The sequence below is a fragment of the Crocodylus porosus genome, unplaced genomic scaffold (assembly GCF_001723895.1).
Source record: "Crocodylus porosus isolate Cpor-Errol unplaced genomic scaffold, CroPor_comp1, whole genome shotgun sequence".
NCBI classification, from domain to species: domain Eukaryota; kingdom Metazoa; phylum Chordata; order Crocodylia; family Crocodylidae; genus Crocodylus; species Crocodylus porosus.
The window spans coordinates 64,751,444-64,775,343 of NW_017728943.1; the positions used below are offsets into that span (position 1 = coordinate 64,751,444).

General features: G+C 42.2%; 1 protein-coding gene across 1 annotated transcript in view; it reads right to left on the reverse strand.

Annotated features, from left to right (window-relative positions):
- USH2A (usherin) overlaps positions 1-23,900 on the reverse strand; it is a 652,515-nt gene that overhangs the window by 542,428 nt on the left and 86,187 nt on the right. Inside the window, exons 11-13 of the mRNA XM_019549473.1 lie at positions 17,365-17,560; positions 13,271-13,912; positions 1,292-1,475 (exon numbers count right to left, since the gene is read on the reverse strand). Of these exons, the coding sequence (XP_019405018.1) occupies positions 1,292-1,475; positions 13,271-13,912; positions 17,365-17,560 (1,022 nt within the window). The remainder of the gene's footprint in view (positions 1-1,291; positions 1,476-13,270; positions 13,913-17,364; positions 17,561-23,900) is intronic.

Sequence of the window (23,900 nt, forward strand, 5' to 3'; positions counted from 1 at the left end):
AGGCACAGGAGGCAGCCCAGGCCATGCCTTGTGCAGCCAGTTCCACCTCCCCTGGGTGCGCAGAAGGGTTGGGGCAGTGTGGCTGCTGACCTTGCTTTTTGGAAGCCTTGTGGCCCCAATGCCCAGGCACCCTGGCTCCTCTGCCCCATGCCCACTGCCAGAGGCACCAAACAGAGCAGCCAGGCAGGATCTCTGTGGAGACCAGCTGCAGACACATGCATGGGATGGGGCCACAGGCAGGAAGGGAGCAGCATACAGGAGCAGGATGGGTGGGCAGGGCCAGGGTCAGGACCAAGGCCGGTGTGAAATCATGGGCCAATGACAACCATATGCAGGGCAAAGCCACTTAGTGAGTTTTAATGAGTGCAGGTGGCATGGGGTGCTGACCTGGCCTGCAACAGCTCACCAAAATTCCCTAAGTGACCCTCTGGCCTAAATAACCGCTCACCCATGAGCTAGGGGTAGGACCAGCTTACCACTCCCTCCATCATCCCAGGATGCAACGCCCCCCATGAGTCAGGGTAAGCAGGGTGCAGTGGAGCCAGGCACAGTACCTCACCCTCTGAGGATGTCAAGCAGAGCAAGTGCCACAGCTGCGGTGTCTCCAGCCATCACCTGGACTTGCTTGCTGCTTGAGCTCTGAGGGGTCAGATTCTTTTTTTCTCTGGAGCTTGCCCCTCCTGCACCTGCAGGAGCAGCAAGTCAATCTGAGTTGCAGCAGGAGGCACTGGCAGCCATTGCGTGTTCCAGGGCTACAGCGCTCGCTCTGTCCAGGGCAAGGCATCGTGCCTGGTGCCACTATGTCCCAGTGTCCCCACTCATCCTGATTCAGGAGAGGCCATTGCATCCTGCGATGCTGGAGAACTTCAGTTTGGGCAGAATAGCTGTAGGTAGTGGCCACACCTTAATGTAATGGAACAGGAGCAAAATTAAGCGGATTAGAGATATTCCTACCCTGGAGTGGCATCACTTTAAACCAAATAACAAGTCTTTAAGCCAATCCAGGGCTTCAGAACTCCAGAAGCTGCCTAATCTTACTATGTAATGAGGCCCTAATATTAAATATACTGTTTAGGGCTTTAATGATGCCTGCATTGAAACCAATATAAATATTCCATTGGTGCTTGTGTGCATTAGATATGCATGTTAATTTAAATGAAGACCTAATTTAAATATATGGTATCTTATTATGGTTACTAATGATTTTAAAGTTAGCCAATGTGAGAAAATATGAATGAGATAATATTAGAAGTAAATTGCAAAACAAAAACAAAAACAAAGAAAGACTCACCTTCCAGTTTCAGAGTCAAATCTAAAATAAAGGTCACTGCAGTGGTCACATCTCTGTCCATTTACAGAAGCATCTTGACAAACACACTGGCCACTTAGATGATCACAGACCTGGCTGACTGAACCAGTTATATGGCATAAACATGGCAGGCAGCCAGAAGCACTGAATTGGGAAATGTAAAAACCTAGCAATGAGAAGAAAGGTTGAAAAAAGACATTTAATAAAGTTTCAAAAGAAGAAATATAACCAAAAATAATGCTGATGTGCCTACTTGTTTTATACTTGAACAATGAACCCAAATAAAACACCAAGAAAAATATTCTCTATGTAAAATGCATATATACAATGCTACACATTTTCCAGAACAGGGTGTTCTAAACCCTGTGAGGCTTGCTAGCTCTGGTTCTCTGTTCATTCTCCCTCAGATGCTCTTCTTTGACCCCTACCAGACATGCAGGTAAAGATGCCATGGGATCTGATACATGATCCACGCAATCACATTTCCTACCATGTGGCATATGGATGAAAGAAGGTGCGATTGTGGGATGGAGCATCAGATCCCATCACATGCTGGTAGGGGGGGAGCTGGGGCTCCCCCTACTCTGGCAAGTAGCAAGCTACTGAAACTGCCAGCCCCCTTAGTTAATGGGGCTGCCAGCCATGAGGGAACATCATGTATTTCCATGGCTAGGAGCCCCATGATCTGAGGTTCTCAGCCATGGAGTTGCACCATGTACTCTTATAGCTGGGAGGCCCATCAGCTGCAGGCTTCCAGCTTGTGGAAGTACTGTCAACTGTGGCCTCTCAGCCTCGGGTTACAGGAACAGCTGGGAACCTCTAGCTGACAGGGATCCCAGCCATGGGGCTCACCTGGCCACACATTCAATTAATAGTGTGAGAGGAAACAGCCACAAAGCTAGGACACGTTTTTTGTGGAATAACTTTGAGGCTTATTCCTTCTTTTGTGCCGCCATTAATTGCTTTAATGTGTATCCAGGTTACAACTGAAGATATGATTAACTGGTTAATCACATCTTAAGTGTAATGTGTCAGAGGCCTTAGACAGAGTGACTCAAAACAGAAAAACTATGCCACATGTATCAGGCAGGCAGAAGACAAGGCAGGATGAAAACTTAGGGCATATGCAGATATTCCCAGGACCTGATCTATGATTAAACCATGTTATCATAGATTAAGTCCCTATTTGTACACACATTCACCACTGCTGGGAACACATTCTAAGTTGGGGTGAAGGGAGAGTTGGGATTGTAGGGGAGGTTGGCAGGTCCAGGGGAGCTGGCAGTTCTGCAGGGCTGGTTGTCCATCCAGGGGTGGTGGGGTCAGCAGGCTACAAATACCCAGTCAGTCTGGGGGGGGAGGGGATCAGAAAACTGCAGCCGCCGGGGCTTTCCCAGATCCAGGGCTGTGCTCTGAAAAAGTACACTCTGGGCATGTCCACACAAGATGTTTACTGCAGTTGCCTAATTAGCTCAGCAGTAAACATCTCAGCATCTACACATGTAGTAATATTAGGACAGAATCACCAGCACACATACAGATTGGAAGGTTACCTTCTAAGTAGCACAGTGCCAGAAAGGATCTCAGAGTAATAGTACACTCCAAGATGAACATGAGTCATCAATAAAGTGATCAGTAAAGCTAACCGCAGTCTATCATGCATCACACAGGTGCATCACAAACAGGTCTAAGGAGGTGATACTGCCCCTCTTTGTGGCATTGGTAAGGCCACAGCTGGAGTACTGAGCCCAGTTTTGGGCGCCACACTTCAAGAAGGATGTGGATAACCTTGAGAGGGTCCAGAGGAGGGCTACTCATATGGTTAGGGGCCTGCAGGTAAGGCCCTATAAGGAGAGATTAAGGGACCTGTATCTCTTCAGCCTCTGCAAGAGAAGGCTGAGAGGAGATCTTGTGGCTGTCTACAAATTCACTGGGGGTAGGGGAGGGCAGCAAGGAATAGGAGATACTCTGTTTACCAGGGCCCCCTTGAGGTAACTAGAAACAACGGCCACAACCTGACAGAGAGGGGATTTAGATTGGACATCAGGAAGAATTTCTTCATGGTAAGAGTTACTAGAATCTGCAATGTGATTCTGAGGGAGGTGGTGCTCTCCCCTACCTTGGAGGTCTTTAAGAGGAGGTTTAGACATGTACCTGGATGAGGTCATCTGACCCCAACACTCTTTCCTGCTCAGGGCAAGGGGTCAGACTCAATAATCTACTGACATCCCTTCCAACCCTAAAAAGCTATGAAATATATGACAGACTAAAGTAATTAATTTCACAGTAGGTTGATACTTGTAAATACAAGTACTATCCTATTGTGGATTTTTTTTACTCAGCAGTACCACATATGTAGATGCTGACCCAGCTGCCTGGGGCATGAGGGTGCTTCAGTGTGGGGGCTGCCCGCCAGCTAGCTCCACACTAAAGTACCCTCCATACTGAAGCCCCTTCACAGCACATTGAGCCAGATCAGAGCAGACCCAGGCTGACCCCCTGAGCCCCCTGCCAGCTGGGGCTGCTCTGTCCTTGAACAATGTGCTACAGTCCCAGGCGCACATGCAAACGGTGCACCCAGAAACAATAAACTCCAACACAGTATGCACCAGTTTATTGTGCCACATTAATTGCAAGTGTAGATGTACCCACAGGGTGAGCCTACATATGCAATGAATTTGAAGCAGTAAACTCTGGGGCAATTTAAGACAGAGTAAAACTACCCAAGAGCAGTGACTACACATGTACCTGGAACAGCAGCAATTGGAGCCAGGGCTGAGCAGTTTACACCAGGGTCACTTAGCCCCAGGCTCCAAGTGGCAGCATTAGGTGGCAGAGGGACTGGCTGGGAGAGAGTGCTGAAAGTGCACAGTCATGTGGCTAGACAGGAGGCAGGAGTCTGGTTCCCCACTGACTGGGCTCACTGAATGCAAATTACAGCCACAGTCACCATCTACACATGCATTTAATCACAGTAAATTACCCCAGCCTAAGATAGTACTGTCTCCAACTATCTGACTGTGGTGTAAATTCATTTACTGTGGCCTAACACTGTCACATGTATAGACAGTAATGCTTTACTCTGCAAGTCATTAATTTACTCCTCAGTAAAGCGCATGTGTGGACATGGCCACATTCAAATAGATTGGCAAAATTTAGCCTGATCTACGTAGTGGACCTTCTCAGGTGAACTAAGTTAGATCAGGCCAGCCATTTTTTGCCAAATCTAAACTCCATAACTGCTTGTACAGTTCAGCACTTAGATTGACCTAACCATAATTAAGACCTAACCCTAGTCTTGAAAAAGAAAAAAAGAGGCATACATACAGTGGAAGCCAAGGACAGTCCTCAAGGAGGACTATACGCTATACAACAGTGATCCATAATTCTGGGAAATGATTAGGAAAGCTAAGGCAGTGACCGAGTTTAAGTTAGCCAAGGGAGTCAAGGACAATAAGAAGTACTTCTTTAGGTATGTAGGGAGCAGAAGGAAAACAAATGGAAGTTGGGGGGGCCCTGTTTAACATCTCAGGACAACTGGTAATAGACACTCAGGAAAAAACTGAACTCCTGACTCTCCACTTTGCTTCAGTATTTCACCAGACCAAGGGGAAAGACCAGCAAGATAAGGATCAGAGGGGGTACAGTGGGAATGATAGACTTCCCAATGTGAATGCTGAGCTGGTACAAAACAGACAAGAAAAGCTAGACATTTATAAGTCAGAAGGACCAGATGGACTTCACCTAAGAGTGCTGATGGAGCTGACTGAGGTCATTGCGGAACTCCTGGAAAAACTCTTTCAGAAATCGTGGCACACAGGGGAGAACCCTGAGGATTGGAAGAGGGCCAACATTATGCCAGAGGGCCAACATTATGCCCATCTTCAAGAAGGGGAAGAAGGAGGATCCGGGCAACTGTAGGCTAATCAGCCTAACCTCCATCCCAGGGAAAATCCTGGAAAAACTCATTAAAACATCTATATGTGATACAGTCACTGAGGGTAAGATTCCAAATGACAGCCAGCATGGCTTCATCATGGGTAGGTCTTGTCTTACCTATCTCATCTCCTTCTATGAACAGGTTTCTTGGCATCTGAACATGGGAGAAAAGGTCAACATTATATACCTAGACTTCCAAAAGGCTTTTGATTTAGTATCCCATGATATCCTTGTGGAAAAATTGGCAGATTGTGGACTTAACTGCTCAGTTGTTCAGTGGGTAGAAAACTGGTTGCATTGTAGAACCCAGTGAGTTCTCATGAATGGATCTGTGTCATCCTGGTGAGCAGTGAGCAGTGGTGTCTCTCAAGGGTCCATGCTTGGACCGGTGCTTTTCAACATCTTTATCAATTATTTGGATGTGGGGGGTGAAAAGTTTGCTGGCCAAGTTTGTGGATGACACCAAGTTATGGGGAATCATGGTCATGCCAGAAGAGAGGTTGCAGATAGAGGCAGATCTAGACAGACTAGAGAGTTGAGCTGACTGGAACCAAATGAAGCTCAACACTCAGAAATGTAAGGTGCTCCATCTGGAGACAAACAATCCCCAACATACCTACAGGCTCAGTGGAATGGATGCTGTGGCCAGCAGGGCAAACAACATGCTGGCGTGTACTAACTATTGCATCTCATTCAAAACTAAGGAAGTGATACTCCCACTGTACTCTGCACTGGTGAAACTGCAGCTGGAGTACTGCATCCAGTTCTGGGCACTGCACTTCAACAAGGATGTGAATGAACTTGAGAGGGTCCAGAGAAGAGCCACCTGTATAATCAGGGACTTTCAAGACAAACCATAAAAGGAGAGGCTGAGGGACTTGGGCCTCTTCAGCCTACAGAAGAGAAGGCTGAGAGGGGACTTGGTAGTGGCTTACCACTACATCAGAGGACTATATCAAGAACTTGGTGAACAGTTGTTCACCAGGGCATCCCTGGGGAAGACCAGGAGCAATGAATACAAACTCCTGGAAGGCTGCTTTCAGGCTCAATTCCACAATCTATGAATCTATTAATCTAAATCTAATGTCTGCGTGTACCCTTAGAAACTAAGTAGACCTTAGAGCCTAATCATGTATTCTCTATAAGGTGCCACCTTGCACTTCCTTCTGCCTGAATTCAGGCTAATATGGCTAATGACCTCTCTGCTCCTATATCAGGAACAGGACATGAGAGGCACTAATGAAAACAATGCAGGCATTACAAACGTAAGGAAGATCATGCAATAGCACACTTTGGTCCATCTACTCTAGAATATTGCCTCTGCTAATGGCCAGTACCAAATGCATCTTGCAAAGATGAAAGAAACAACTATTTCCTCATTAAAGAAGTTTGCTTCCAAAATGTCTGAGTGGTTGGCTTACAGACTGAAAATAACTATCCTACCTAATGCATTAGTGCAGAAGTATAAGTATTTGTTCCTTTCACTTCTACTAAGCTTTGTACCTCCAATATGTCTTGCAGCAAAGAGTTCAAGCAGTTCATTATTTTTCATATTAAAAGGTTATTTCCTTTTAACGTTTTTTAAAGGTTGCCTTTCACTTTCGATTCCCATCCTGTTATTCTTGGAAAGTACAAAAAGAACATTCAGTTTATCTTTTCTACATCATTCATGATTTGATATATCTTTGTGTTTCCTCCCTCTTTGCAATATCTCCTCATATAGGTATCTGGTCATATCTCTATATTTTTTAACTGATCTCCAAAATGCCTCCATTCATAGTGAATCTTTTTTGTCATGGACCAGAACTGAATGTAGAGCTCCAGGGAAATTTGGTTTATATAATTACATATTTGTTAGTATTGCTTCATATCCCCTTCCTTACATTTTCTAATATAATTTTATCTTTTTCTTTTATTTTAACCCTCCCATTTGCATTTAACAGAGATTCTCAGTTAAGTGTCACTCCCCAGTGGTAACATTTAAATTTAGAATCTAACAATATACGCAAATGGTCCCAACTATAACTGTTATGTGCATTGCTTGGCATTTGTCAACAATAAACGTGAGCAACTGTGTTGCCCATTCACCTGGCTTAAAAATGTTTCCATGGAGTTTTCTTAGGCTAGGGACAGACATTAAAAAAGCCTGAGCTTGAATTGATTCAATCTTTGCAGCTTAGCCTAACCTGGCTAGGCTGAACTGGTTTGAAACTGGACATTCTCTCTAGACTGAGGAAATTCAAGCACATGCCTGCAGTGGCTCAGGCTAGAAGTCAGGGGGATACTAGAGCAAGCCTCCATTCCCTTCCATGGGGAGCTGAGCTGAGGGGGGCGTGGCCAGGCCCTGGCAGGACTCTTTCATTAGGGAGGTCTGCCTGCAGTGTCCCAGGGTGTTCTCTGCTGGTTGCTCAAGGTGCGAGAGTGTTGCCAACCCCCAGCCCCAGGCTAGCACTCTGAGGTGTGGGGGAGGAGAAGTGCAATCCCTGCTTCATCATACTGTCTGTGACAAACTGACAGGCAAGCAAGCCACCTGAGGAATGATAATGATAATAGTCTTTATCACATGATTAGCAAAACAAAGGCCTCTCTTCATTACTTCAAACTTCTTAAACAGCTTACCAGGGCTGACCTGTTGATTAGTTCCAAATGGCCCTAAGCAGTAGCTGTTCTGTCTGCCTGCCCAGTGAAATTGGTGAGAGACACACACACAGACACCTCTGGCATTAGCTATCATACTGCATGCCTAGGGCCACTGGGGAAAGGATCCCTGCTGTGTGAGATGGGAAGGAGGGAGGGGAGGAATTTCCTGCTTGGGCAGCGAGGTTGGGAGTAGGGCAGGGGGAGGCGAGACAGACCATACTGTGTTTGCAGTATCTGCTGGAGTCTTACACAGCATTAGCTAGCATACCACATTCTGGCTATGGTTCCTGCTGTGGCAGAGAGGAGGAAGGAATCCCTGCTTAAGCAGCGAGTGGTGAGGGGGCGGGAGGAGAGGGCCATGGGGAAGCCAACAGACCCTGCTGTGCTTGCAAGTCTGCCAGAGCTCTGGCCAGGAAGCAGAGGGGAGGGGCCAGCCTTGCTGTGGTGCAGAGCTCCACCCAGCCCCGAGAGCATGCCGGGTTGCTGGGGGTCTCTGGTTTAACTTAAACCAGGAAGGGGTCTGGGACAGATATTGCATAAACCAGTTTGACCCAAATCAGTTAAGCCTGATTTAAAACAGGTTTATCTCAAACTGGTTTCATCCATTTTCAGACTGTTTTATGTGCACTGGGCATCTGTTCTGTTACAGGTTTAAGCCAGTTTTTGATCACTGAAACCCACTTAAATGTAATGTCTGACCCTAGCTATGTGTTCTCTAATCCTTAGAAATTGCATCCCTATACTGTTCACCCACTCCAAACCATTAATAATTATGTTAAATAATACTAGTTTTTAAATAAAGTTATTGGGTGTGAGGGGACTCCCCTCTGCCAACTGTTTTGCTCTTATTCCTTGGGGTATGACTCAGAGAGATGCATTTCCAAATTCTCTTCTCAAATACTTCTGCAGCATTCTCATAGACCCATTAGTCACCTTTCCTCCTTCAGTATATAAATAAGTATTCTTTAGTTGCTGAATCTTTTTCAGCACTCCATGAACTTTCTTTAACTTCCCAGTGTGTTGCTTTATAATGAAAGGGCCCTAAATTGCATTGTAACATACCAAGGCATTATAATTTTGATTATCTTATGCTTTTATGTATACACCCCAGGGTGGTATTGCTTTTTTTTCCACACTAGTATTATGCTGTGAGCTCATATCCAAATAGCAGAAGAACTAAACACATTGAAAACATTATAATTTTAGAGCTCAAATCTTTGTTCAAGTTTAGCCTCTGGTCCTCAGTGAGATAAATCTCAAGTGGACAGTGAAGTGATATCCGTCTCCAGTTAACATATATCCGCATCATAAAAACAACCACATAGTTGGCACTTTATTCCAGAGAGGCCCAGAACAGAGCCACCACAGAGACTGAATAGCTTTGAAGTTATTAGTGAGGCAGCATGTATTATCTCATACTGCAGTTGCTTGAGCAGCATAGTACCTGTCCTGCACATAAATAGAGGAGGCCATTTCCCAGCAATGTTACTCTCGAGCACAATGAACACCACCACGATAAGAGCATAACAGGGAGATGGGAAACAAGTTTAACCCTATCTCTCATACAGGAGGTCTGAGAGCCTTTTGGGTACCCCATTTATACACTGCACTAATTTCAAGCACCACTTTCTGAGGCAAGGGTTATTTCTATTTCTTAAGTAATGATTGTCTTATTGTAAAATGCAAAAATAGTGGCAGAAGCAGAGATGAGAGAGAAGAATTCAAGACCTCCTCCTCCCAGGGGTATGGCATTATCACTAGTCTGTATGCCTGATAGTCCCCCTTGTTTCCCTCTCTTCTGGCCCCTGACTCTTGTGGTTGTGGATGTACAGTAGTCTAGCTCTAACAGAAAGGGTGAAGAAAACCCTCATATCACTTCTTCTATACACTGGCAATTAAGACATTCTCTTGTGAGATCAGAGCCATGGGTTTGAATCCCCTGAGGGTAAGGAGAGCCTATCGAGCCAGATCTCCTACCCTAGTTGGGTGCTTTCAGCTGTAGGCAACTGAGGAAAGGATAGGGTGCCACCACTACTTTTGAACTGAATTTGAAGTCCTTGATATCAGTTAACAGTGATCTGCACAACCTGGCTACTGAGTAGGGCCTCTCCAGGGACTTTAACAAAGCTTAAGCACATTTCAGCACTAATTTAAATTACAACAGAGCCTAGGCTGAAGTTAGCTAATTAGGCAATCCACCAGAATCACTTCTGGGCAAGTATAGAAGCCCTAGTATAGACTCCGAGAGAACACTACAGCACGCTACAGTATAGTGGTGCTTTCTGAATTCAGGCCACTGATGATATTTATGCCTACTGGATCAGGACCAATTTGAAAGAGTCTTTTGAACTTAGACAGCTAAACTCCATCCAAGTCCTGTTTAGATGTTTAAGAAAATGATGGTAGTGCTAGAGTGATGTTGTAGCTGCAATGCTCCAGGAATTATGAGAGTCAAGGATTTCTTAGGGTGATAACTTATCACCCTAAGAAATCTTTGCCTCTCACATAAAAAAATTGTAGAAGAAAACTTTGTATTTTTTTAACAAATGAGCAACAAACCAGAAAGAGGACTGAGGTTCCCTCAAGTTATTCTTTTCTTCAGTACTGATCCTATGTGATGTGGCCCCCTGATCGTAGGAGGTGATCAAAATGCTCAATGCTCCAGAGAAAATAAAAATCTCTGACAGTTACATTCCTTCCCAAACTCTCCAATTTTTTTCTGGCATTGTACTTTTTCTTTCCCTACCCGTAAACAGGACAGCATGATGATGCACTGACCTTTTCCTGAATTTAGAATCACAACAAAATGCACCAAGAGATTAGTTTCAATACAAGTCTCTCCCCTTTCGAAAGTAACCTCAGTCCCTTTCATTAGAAGTTATTTTAAATAAAGGAACTGAGAAATGAAGATGTGTACGCAACTTGAGTTTATGCTATAAACTAGGCAGTAGTTTCAATCAGGACACAGAAAAAATAGGTGTGCTGTTCCATCAGTCTAACCTACCTTAATGTCTTTATAAGGTTGCCATTTTTACCTAATTAATTATGTGATTTTAATTAGGTTGTGATGGCTACTGATATGCTTGCAGTGCATTTTGTTATCTTTGGCCTGAGGCAAAGCCAAAGGACATGGTTAGAGAATTTAAAACCAATTAAACTGTTCCATAGTTCCTTATCTTAATACCAGTATTATTATCCGATCGGTTTGTGAAAATGTCTCTTTTTAAAACAATGCATAATGTTTACAGTTAGGTATTATTACGATTATATTACTCTTTGTTACAATGCTTAAAATCAGAACAAATACACTGTCTTCATAGCAAATTTGGGCCTCTCTGTTATTTTTAACAGTCTCTATAAAGTGCAAGGTTAAATTCAATCATCCAAAATGTTGCTTTCATCTAGTGACATTTATTCCTTTCTGCATTTTTACCTTTCTCTCTATATTATTCCCTATGTCAAAAGTCCCTATACTTAAAACTTTTGATGATCTGGGACAAGATCTCAAAAATCTTTTACTATTACTTACCCTTGTAATTCCCTATGTCTTTACATGTGTTCTGCTACCAACATCTAGTATGCAATACTGTGCACTGAACTGGTACTAAGGAGACTTGGATTCTATTCCTATCTCTACCACTGGCTTGCTGGTTTATACTGGGCAAGACACTTCACATCTTTGTACTTAATTTTCCATGCTGTAGAATGGGGCTAATGATACTGACCCTCATGAAAAGCGTTGAGATCTGCTAATGAAGAGACAGGCATTCTCATATTCCAAACCAGATCACAATAAAATCAACACAAAACTATTACACTGTACTATTTTCAACAAGAGCAGGATCAGGCCATTACAATATTATGCAGTTGAACTCATTTCTAAAGCATTAGGCTCAGTGCTATATGCACTCTCATGTGCATGCATTTATTAGCCCACCAAGAAAACTGATAATTACAAGAAATATTTTTTTAACCAGGCCAGTTTGTGAAATATCCCTCTCAGTGCCATGGAAGTTTTTCCACACACTATCAATTAAACATTTTAAACCATTATGGATGTGCATAAACCCCTGCCTTTATTTTTCAAGGACAAGGGTGGGTCACTAGCTCAGGAAGCCTTGACATCATTCCTCTGCCCACTCTGATTAAAGTGCCTGCAGTTGAATGTCAGCAGGTCAGATAGCACTGGAGAAGGGACTAAGAAAAACACAGTGATGCCATATTTATTAGTATATGTACCTAAAATAATTTAAATGATTTTTTTTTATTAAAAATACTTAATGGAGGTTAAGCAGCATTTTTAACCTCTCTTCAAGTAATCAGATGACATATTAAAACCAATAGGGCTCTAATGCACCTCCTAATGTGCACTGCTGCTTTAACAGATTGCCTACAAATTTAAGTAAAACTAAATCTACCCTTTTAGCACTCATACTAAGGTTAGATTAATAATAAATGTGCTTTCACTATATGCAACTCTTTTCTAAATCACAAAAACACAAAATAAAACTACAGTCCCATCTACCTGTAATGAGTTGTTAAAGTCTATTTACATTAATGTAGTATGAAATTTTGAATTGTTTCAAAGCATTGCAATGTACTAACTATGATTTCAGTTATTTCCAGGGCCAAAACATGCTAAGCCCTCTCGGAAACTAGCATACTTCCAACACGTTGGTGCAAACAAGGGTACTTAAAACAAGTTTTTGCCAGCTTTGGCAGCCCATTTGTCAACTGTTCATACAAACTTCTCTGCACCTTTCACCATGCTGACCCTTAGATAAGGAGCAACTTTCCTGAACTAGTCTGTGAGGAGACCACTGTTGAAATCTCTCCTCAGGACTCCCCATTAGTTATTTTCTTATTAGTATGGCAGAAATTTATTATGGCTGTGCTTACTAGCAGATGGAGATAGTTGTCGTTTATTTTAATACCAATAATTTAAAAGTATGCATATGCATAGCAACATATGTATTTGATTATTTTTGCCCTTTTTTCAAACCAGATATAATTATACTTTATTGGCTATAAACTCATATTTTTTCAATATCAGTACAGAGCCAAATGTAAAATTGACCTCTGGCCACTACTATAATACTATAAATATCAAATAATTACAATTTCTGGCTCTCGGTGGGCTAAATATCTATCACTGTGCAAGAGACTTTTTCGCTACTCATACCTGTCAAATCAACAGTAACAGAGGACATGTACTTTTGCAGGAAATCAAGCTTTAAGTAAGAGGTACATCAGGCCCTAGGCCCTGGTGCCTCATATCAAAAAATATAAGGTCAATGACTAAATATAATAAAGGAAGAAGTCATACACTTGTTGTTTTTAATACAACATACTATAACAAACATTTTATTCAGCTTTTCTTACCTGGCTTGCACTGATTACAACTTCTTCCTTGACGATTAGGGAGGCATACACATTGTCCACTAATCTGGTCACAAACTGTTCCTGCTAACGTCCCCAAGGGGTCACAATCACAAATCTGGCAGCCGAGAGGGTTGCTAATAGTGAGATTGTACATATGAGACACACACAGATTGCACTGACGGTCAGTTGCACCAGCTTTGCAAGGACATTGTCCTGTTGATTTGTCACAGAGCAGAGCTCCATTTATTGTACCTGCCTTATCACAGTTACATGGCAGACAGAAGAAGGAATTATTTTGCTGTACTTCGTAGTACCCATCTAAGCATTCACTACATTGCCTTCCGCCAACATAAGGTTTACATACACATTGCCCTGTTTTAGCATTGCACACAGTTCCAGAAAGTGACCCTGAGACGTTACACTCGCAAGCCTTACAGCCAGTAGCATCCAGTCCATAGAAGTTGTCTATGCAGGTGTCACACTGAAGTCCCTTTACTTCACCTTTACAATTGCATTGTCCAGTAAAAGGGATGCAAAATTGGTTCACTGAGCCATTGATGTTGCACTGACAGGGCTCACATCCATCTTCATTGATATTTCTGAGAGTTTTAAATCCAAAATTACAATGATCACACTTGAGACCTGACAAGAGAAAAGTTATTAATAAAAAAAGAGGAAGAAACAAATTTGATATACACCATATATTTTTAAAAGTGCTGCAGTCTTTGCTCACCACAATTCTTAACAGGACCCACAAGGAGATACAACGTCAACACAAACAATGGTAACTAATATAACAGTTATTTCTTTTTTATATTTGTGTCCAGAAACAATGTGTGTGGGGACGGAGGGCTTTTAAATGTGGCTTTTAAAATAGATGAGCAAAAGTTTTCAAAACTTAAAAATACTTCTGTGTTTTATGTGCCCACTTGTTACACAGACTTTCTCCCTAACTACAAGAGGTGCAATAGAAACTGAATGAAAGGAAGACGTGCTGGAGTGTTAATGCATTTTTCATAAGAAATACATATAAACACACTCATGGACATTGTAAACAGGACTAATGACAATAAATGAGTTTTACTTAACATCACACTTTAATTTTAATATTTATTTCATTTTTATTAAATTATTATTGGCCTTTATTGAATACAGAAAATTATTTCCATTATCCAAAATGAAATAATACTTCTTTCCAAGTTGGTTGACTCCTACAGTTCATTAAAAAATAAACTGTTTTCTTAATTCTGGATACTGTACATCTGTTAGCTTTGTTTTCAAAGTCATTGTTTTATCCTGCCTCAGGGGTTGCATGTGAGTTTTAGTTTATTAAACGTACATCAGAAGAAAATAAACTTGATTATGCGAGAAATGCTAAATCACTTGTATGTATTTTCCCTTGCAATGGGAAAATCTCTCACTGTGAAGCCATTGTTTAATGGTTGCATCCAGTAAAAGAAAAAAAAATCCTGTGTTCTAACAAAGCATTTCCATCCTTTAACAAATACATAAACATACAAAAATACATTTAGAAACTCATATGTAGAAAAGCATCTCCTGAAATTGTAGGAAATGCATTATATATATGGATAAAAACTCAAGCACTCCAACAGAAGGCAAGTTCCGTTAACAGTGATGAATGACTCACCTAAGGCATATCATTTAATTTCAATAAGGAAAATAAAAAAGGACCACTATTGCTGCAAATTTTAAAAATAACTGTATTGTTAACAAGAATTATGACTCATTTTGAACTATTAAAATTGGTCTACATGGATTCATATCATATCAGTTTTAAAAATATGCGCAGTGCTTATTTGAATATGCCATACATATTCCTGACAGGTAATCTATTCCTAACGATACTGAGGAAGGCCTACAGGGCATCACATTCAATGTTAACAAGTACAGGGGAGTTAGCACACTTGGCATTTAATTCACATTCTTCTACCTTTTTATTCTAGATGAATGACCTACTTTAATAAAATTATTGGTGCTAATGTATTTTACTGGTGATAGAATCATTAGTAAGATTTAACAGTTGTGTTAACTCTAACAGTTCACATTCCATAACACTGTGGTATGCAGTTGCATTTCCTGTTATCACATTTGTTTAAATAGATAAAAGGACAATAGATGGAGGTTACTTGTAAACCAAGCTTAAAAAAAAATCAGTACATGTCTACAAGACGTAGCTTTCCCTTGTAAAAGGTCAATGCACAGTTTTGGTAAATTGCATTTATCTGCATGCTGCAATAATATGCAGAAAAATATTGAGTAATTTATGAAAACAGGAAAAGGGACTCTAGTCTGAAATGTTTTAATACCCTCTCCTATCAACTTTTAACCACTTGCTTAACTTTAAGTGCCTTAGTAGTTCCACTGAAATCAAATAAATGAACATGATTATAGGTGAGTATGTGCAAGAGTGTTTGCAGGATTGAATTTTATACGTAATTTTTGTCAAATAAAACCTTTCTTGATGGAAATAAAAATCATTCCAAGCATTCCCATCAATAGCATGGAAGTACTTTAAAGCACAAGTAAGTGAATAAGAAAGAAAGGTTCTGATCCTGTATTCCTTGAATACCTCAAATCCCAGTAAAAAAAAATGTGGAAGCTTTTGGATATATTGGGAATTCAGAATCAGGCCACATGCAAATATACAAAATACAAACACAAGTTAGAATTGTTTGAAAATTCCAGTTTGACCACATATTTGACTAAATTTTAAGAGGTATTAACTGTTTACATGGAAAAAAACAGGTAAGGTAAGGTTGGTTTTTAATCTGCAAGGCAGTGAGCACCTCCTTCTGTATGCTGACCATCTTTTATTTTGCATCATAGGCAACAGGAGCTGAAGTCACTCCTTCAGGGAAGAGGAGAGCAACATTTTTTTGTATTACTATTTCTTCTTTGCTTGTTTTGGAAATTCCAGTCATACTAAAGAAGAAAGAGCAATAGCTTGAAAATATTTGTGATTCAACCTTTTCGGGCTTTCACTTTTGCCCTATGGCTATGAGATTTCCCTTGTCTAAATGTATGGTAGACATTAACAGGAATTGTGTGAAAAGGAATTAAAATACTTTCAACATTTCAAAGTATTTCTCGTATCTGCAGACAGTCATGGTTATTTTCAGAAAGCTCACAGACCACGGTTAAAATAATAAGGCAATGGTAAAAGTGGGGTTTTTTGAGCTATGTGTATGGTCTGAGTCATATGTATGATCTGAGACGTATACAGTTACCATGCAGGGCTCACTTTATCAGGAAATTCTCCTTGCATAATATTCCCATACATCAACATTTCAAAGTGTATTATATACACTGTGTATTTTGGGCGCTTGATAAATTTTGTCCTTATGTGGCTGTGGCTCCCCTCAAATATGCTGGAAGTAATAAATTGCTATAATCAAATCTAATTTCTGAAAAATACCTGTGGGAGTAACAAACAAAAAAGCACGTCTTGTAAAAAAATGATAAATAACACAGAAGGTAGCAGTTTATTATAATCAGCTTGGCATTGAATTACAAAATTAAAATTATGTGGCCCTTGATAAGTAACCCTAGCAATGTACATGATCTGTGGAATTATGTTGGCTTATTTTGCATTTCATAGGAACAGTTCAAAGAAATATAATAGAAAAAATGGAAAGATTTATCACAAAGGACCCTGTAGCACAGAATATTTTGAGGAAAAAAATCCATTTATTTTGGTCTATTAAGAAAACTAGCATGGAAATGATTTGCTTAGAACTCATTAAGTATAAAACATTTTGAAAAAGTGCTAATTTCCTAAAAGGAACATCTATGCAGTAAGCAAATTATATTATTTTGGTGACTTATTAGTATAGAGCTACGTGAGCAAATGCAGCTACACCATAAAGAAACTTCTAAAGGGTTGATTAAACTAAGCTTCAAGCTGTAGTTTGATAGAATTATTAAATTAATAAATTTTAGACAGTTAATTTGATTCAAATTTTTAATCTGCCTTCAGCAAAAGAAATTTACTCTGCTTCTCAGTTTAGAAATCAAGTGTTTTATTTCCAGCAGATAATAAGAAATATGGCTGCAAACTCTTGCAATACACATACCAATAACATTTGCTTTGCACTTGCACTGGCCTGAATTTTGGTGACAGGTAATATCTCCATTGACTGTCCCAGAGGTATTACAGTTACAGGGACTGCAGCCATCAGGTTCTGACTGTTGTAGATTGTAGAATCCTTCCTGGCACTGATTGCACTGTCTGCCAGACACATGTCTCTTACAATTACACTGGCCTCCAATCTAGAAAGATACAAAATATTATAGAATGATGAACATATCTATTTTTAGATGATACACTCATTAGCGGCAAGGGCGGGGGTATGAGGTGGGGAGGAGATCACTTTAAATGGAAACAGAAAAAATAGGTCTGTGTAATACAAACAGTATTTTACTCACTGGGAAGAAAAACTAAGAGAAATATTAAGCACAGAGCCTGCATATAAAAGTTTAATTAAAATAAATCACAGAAAATTGTGTAGGATGGAAAAATAGCAATAGTGAGTTATTCACAAATTAGGCATAGAACATTTCAAAGGAAAACAGCTACAGGACAATGTTAGTCAAGTGAAATTTCTCTTAAAATAGTACTGAGGCATACTTTTTACAAAATAGCATATCATTTTAAAATGGTAAATCCTTTAGTTTTTACTCGGAAAATGCTTCTATTTACTTTGATGGGAAGAAATGCCGAGAGGGACAGGACTACAGATTGCAGGATTTATTCAAAAATAAAGTTGCATGATTAGGAAGGACTAATCTGTGTATTTTGTAAAACTTCCTTCACCCGCTTTGGTTCACAACTGTTGATTTTAATCCTTATTTACTCCTTACTCCTGATTTATAGCCATAAAAGTGATTCTCATTGTTTCAATAATTTGCCTATCAATTCTGTAGAATGTTTTCAGCATTGCTGGGTCAATCAAGAAGAATAAATTAATTACATGAAGCCAAAATCCATTTTCCATACTCATATAAACTGGCTGACTCTTCTAAATGCTGTAAAATTCATATGTATACTTGGATTTCCCTGAAATATGGTTTGTTCCCTGTGAGTGAAGGCATATGTTCAGCTTTGTGTTTGAAACTCAGGCTTATTTAAGCAAGTGGCTTTCATGTGCAATACTTCCTCTCTCCTCTTCCCCTACCACCCCTCTAAAAAAAGTAAGAATAGCTTGATGTTAGCTAGATTCTACCAACTTTATTTTACACATCAAAGATAAAACCACTGCTCAGACTACTCTAAACACTCTCAGATGTCCAGTATTTGCTTTAAGTAGTTCATGGCACCTGCTATCCCTTTTGGGGAGCAAAACTGAAAACAATATTCAGGTAGGAGTGGATTCTTTGGATAGGCAAATGCTTAATGCTCATCAACTCAATGGATTATACTAAATACGTGTGAACTGGGTAGATAAGAAGCTTTCAAGTCTGTCAGTTTTCACGTGAGCTGAGTAGCTCAGGGGAATATACAGGAGTCCTTGAACCTGACCTACATCCACCAGTGTCAGCTTGAATCTAACTTTTAACAGAAATCTGAAGGGGGGTGAGGGAAAGGAAGGCATCTTGCTACAATCTGCCTTTATCAAAATTTCTGGTTTGGGGGAAGGGGTAATAACTGTAATCTGAGAACAGTAAATAAGTCAGAAGGTGCTAGGCTGGACAGGTTAAGGGGGAGGAAAAAATAAAGATGGGTGGGAGAGGACCTGGCAGGGTCAGGTTGAGAGCAGGTATGAGAATTAAGGGAGGCAAGAGGAAAGCACCCAGAGGTGATATATGGGGGTGCCTGGCAACCTAAATTGGAAGAAAGAGTAGTATGGACCTTTATTAGCCCCACATTCTCCTCTACTATGTGTGTACACAAGGATCTGGGGTCACCCCTGGGGATGTATGAAACCTCCACTCTACCCTCCCTCCTGATCTGGAGGTTCCCTGTCTTTCTGGGTCTGTCTAAACTGCTTTCCTTGCTCCCACAAGTGAGCTGGGGTATGGAAGGTCCTCTTCCTCTGGAGAAGGTGTTCAAGGCCCTTTCATATCCCCTCATATTAGCTAGAATCTGGGGAGCCACATTCTTCTAGGGGTATGTAGCCCCTCTCTCTGTCCTCCTGTCCCCCAAGGAGCTGAGCCCCTCTTCCCATCTCCCATGTAAGCTGGCATCTGAGTAAACCCTGCACCTTTTTCTAGGAGGCTGAAAACAAACATGCCAGAAATATGCATCCAGCACACAGTGGTAAGACTAGGCTTAGGAATTGAAAATAATTGAGAATGCTTGATATATATGAGAGGAATACAAGAACTGATGGGATGAGAACATCAAGTGAGATGAATGGAGCCATTCATTGATTCAGAGCTATTGTTTCAGGACTTATTTATCTCCACAGGGTGTTTTCACTCAGCCAGAACCTCACATTGAGATGCATGGTTCACTTCTACCTCTCTGAAAAAAAGCTCTTTCCTGCTTTTTTCAGAACTCTAAAATCCCAAAGCTTATTTGGGCTGCCTTGAAATTTAGTGTGCCCCATGGAGGTTCAGGTTAGGGTTAGTAACCCTGATTTGTGCTCATTTGACAGAGGTATCCTCATGATAAAGATCACCCTTGCAAAAAAATTCTACAAAGAAAACCATCATTCAGAACATTACCAAATTCTACCATTATTTTTGTGCAGACTCGGGGAATCAAACCATGGTTCTGAATGGATCCAAGGGTATCAATCATTAAACATTTATGCCTACTAGTATACAGGACCTCTTTGAAGAGACAATATGGAACACAGTGCTCAAAAAGAAAAGCTCCACTAAAAGATATGAGCATAATGTTTCAGCAGTAGTGACACATAGGGTGTGCATAGGGGTGCATGCACGTGGTGCACCCCCTGACCAGCCGCTTAGGCGATGGGCAGGGGAGGAAGGTGGGAGCATAGGTGCCCCCACTGTGAGCACCAGCTGTAGCGCTGCGGCCACTTCCAGAAGCACCGCAGCCACTTCCTGGTCAGTGAGTTTTGCCATGGGGAGACCTACCCCCTGTCACAGGGGCACTCAGGTGCCCTGTTCCTAAGAAGGGAGAAGGGCAGCTGCCAATCTCCAGGGCAGCTGAGGTGCCGGTTGCTGGGGCAACCGCACTGGTCAGGTGACCAGAAGGGGGCAGAGCTGGGCCTTTATAAACAGCCCAGGCCGAAGCCTAGGTGGCAGTTCCCCTCTGGCAGCTTAAGGAGCAACAGCTCTGCTGCAAGGCAGAGCAGGGCAGAGCAGAGCAGAGCAGAGCAGCCTGACCAGCTGCAGCATGGTACGGGGTGGAGAGAACCCTGACAGGGAGGCCTAGAAAGTGAGCCACGGTGTCACAGTATTTTTGTTCTAGCCAGGGGGTTTGTTTTGAGTGATAGCCGGTTGGCTTTTGGCTTTATGTTTCCCTAGTGTGTTATTGTTGAACCGGAGGACTGGGTGAGGCTATAAGGGGTGGAAGGAGGCCTCATAGGAGCGTCCCAATGGGGTGGGGTTTCCTGGTGCCAGTGAGGGCACGATAGTCAGGTGCCAGAGAGGGGCATACTCATACGGAATAGGGGGCCAGGTAAGGCTACGGCCGCCTGAGCCCTATTGGGAGAAGCCCGAGCAGGGCGTAAGACCCCAGACGGTGGGTCAAGGGGCCAGGCACAGCTACAGCCACCTGAGCCCCAACTGTGAGAAGTGCAGGTGATGAGGCCCGAGTGCGAGTGACCGCGGGAAGCGCTAGGCACAGGCCCGAGTGTGAGTGACCGTGGGAAGCGCTAGGCACAGGCCCAAGTGCGAGTGACCACTGGACAGATGGGAGGCAGGCCCCAGTAGGGCCCTGTCTGTAAGAGAGAAGCCCCAGGAGAGGGTGCACTCTGAGAAAAGCCCCAGGAGAGGGTGCACTCTGAGAGTAGAGAGCCCGGTAAGAGTGAACATTCGGGCGGAGGCCCTTAGAGAAGGCCTCTAGGGAAAGTAGATTGGCGGAATAACGTCCAGAAGATCTGCGAGGCTTGGGGTGTGCTAAAGGGGACGTTGGAGGCACGCATAGCCCATAAGGCTGGGGTGCACCAGGTCACTCTGTACAGAGTAGGAGCCCAGACAATCCTAGCACCATGTCCAAGGCGACAAGAGGCAGCCTCCCTTCTAAAACCATATAACAACAAGACGTGGTGGGCGAGAAAGAGGGTGCTGGATCGTCTACTTGGCACAGTAGGGGGCGCTCCGTAACACCCCCCGCCCTCGGTCACTGGATGGCCGCATTTGCGTCTCTAACTAAAGTGGCACCAGTTGCCCATGTGCTTCAGAGTTGGTCCCTGCCCCTTTCAGGTCTGTGTCAGCTAGAATGTTGCAGCTGCTGTCCCTTTAATGGTGGTTGAGCCCCCACCACATGGGGCATCTATATATGTGCTCCAGGGTGGAGGGAGGGGCACTTTAATTAGAGCTGCTCTGAAAGCCCTCTAATTAAAACACCCACAGCGTCACATGTATTCAGCATCCCATGCTTCAAAATGGCAGCAGGGGTACTTTAACTAAAACTTACTCTATGACCTTTAATTAAAGTGCTCCCACCACCATTTTGAAGCATGGGGACATTGAATAGACATAATGCAGACTCAATCGAGTCTGCTCCGACACATGCTAATTGGCGTGCATCGGAGCAGGCATCCAGTATACATGCCCATGGAGTCCAAAATCCATTGTCACCTTGCCATCATGGGAAGGCTTGATCCCCTCCTTCTCTGTTCTCTGCATGTGCTGGAACCTGAGAAGGCCCTACCCACCTAATGCTGTGATCTAAGTCCCTTCCCATATGAGTTAGGGCCCAGGCTTGCCCTGAAGAAAATCCAAATGTTAAACTTAATTTAAAACCTCTGGAAAACTAATACAAAATTAAAATACGGATGATTCCCTTGTGAGATGCTGGAACAAGCCAAACATAAAGGGAGGTGACAAAAGCGGAGGGGAGCTAACTAGATAGGCTAAAGGCACAGGGAGAACTGATCAAGCCAGGGACAGACAGAGTATGGTGAACTTGTAGGGTCTGGTTCAGTATAGTGGGGCCCATAACCAAAGTAGCATGCAGCCATGTGATAAGCTTCTACTAATATTATGAGTATGCAGAAGCAGTGTCAGACAGCAAGAAGCAACTTTGTGCATGCTTCTAAATTGCTAAAGGTTAAAAATAGGCATACCAAATTCACTGGGCTTCATGACTGACATGGAGGCAGTCTGTGGGCTAGATTGGGCCCAGAGACCAGCCTGGCACATTGAGTGCAGCACATGTCCCAGACCAGCTCTGTGTGCGCATGCAGTGTGCACCAAACCAGCAAATGTGTGACCAGGGCTGATGTGCGCTGAATGCAGCATTTGCGTCCAATCCAAGATCCGCAGGCCGCATGATAGGGCTGCATGGGCAGGAGCTTGCCTGTGGACCATAACTTTGATGCCCCTGGTTAAAAGGAATGGGCACCAGAGAGTTACCTGGAACTATGGCAATACAGAGCTATCTGTTGCAGGCAATGGCTCGATGGGGTGATAGAGAGAAAGAGAGAGATGCAACAGTTTTCTCTCATGCATAAGCAACTCTAGCTATCAAGTAGCAAAACTGTTGCATTTTGGAGACACTGATATCTATGGTTTCTCTCACCAGCCCTGTTAGCAAATACATCCCCTAACCATTTCAACACCAGACCATAATACAAATTGCATAATGAATAAGCACATAGGACAGTGGAGCAGCATTACAAATCACAGAGCATCCTTCACCTCTACCTAGTCGCATTCGCATCGCAACTGTAAAAGTATTCATTGAATAGAAATGCATGCATAACCACTCCTACAAAGGAAAGTTTTCTTCCATTAAAAAAAACAGTAAATTCATGGCCAAATCTTCATTAAGTGGAACTAAAATCTGCTTGATGGTAATTTATGACCTTCCACAACATTAAAGTTAAATGAAACTCAAACTTCCTAAAAACAGGAAATGGAGAGTTAATGTATTTCAAATTCAAATGTAGAAAAAAAGGGAAATAAGCTCACATGGCCTTAACTCTATAGTTCTAGAACCACTGACAACCAACATATTCAGCTGTGTATTGATTGCTAAATGGTAGAAGAATGAGCCAGAACAGAGCTGTGATTGCAGTATGACAGTCATGCTCCTTTGGAAGCAGTCTGAATGTCTCCCCAGTAGTAATGATCAAAGGAATGAGGTATATATGTTACCTGAGAGATCCAACAAGGCTTATTGCTGCACTGGGTTGTGTAAGCTGTGTTAGTAGTGAGACCCAGGTGAAAAATAAAACACTATTGCAAATAATAATAATAATAATAATAATAATAATTTAGCACTGTAGGCCTTAGAAGCCCTCGGCTGCCTCCATTATCTTAATCCATTCCTGTCATTGCATGCCTTCTTCCAGTTATCCATGTTTAATTTCTGTAAGTTTGACACTACATCATCTAGTCGTCTTCATCTTGACCTTCTCGCCTCCAGTACCTCAACAAGGGCTTTTCTGGAGCCTGGATCACTTTGATTTTTTCAACGTGGCCCAGTTATTGTAGTTGTTGTGCTCCGCTTTCCTGTGTCAGGATTGGG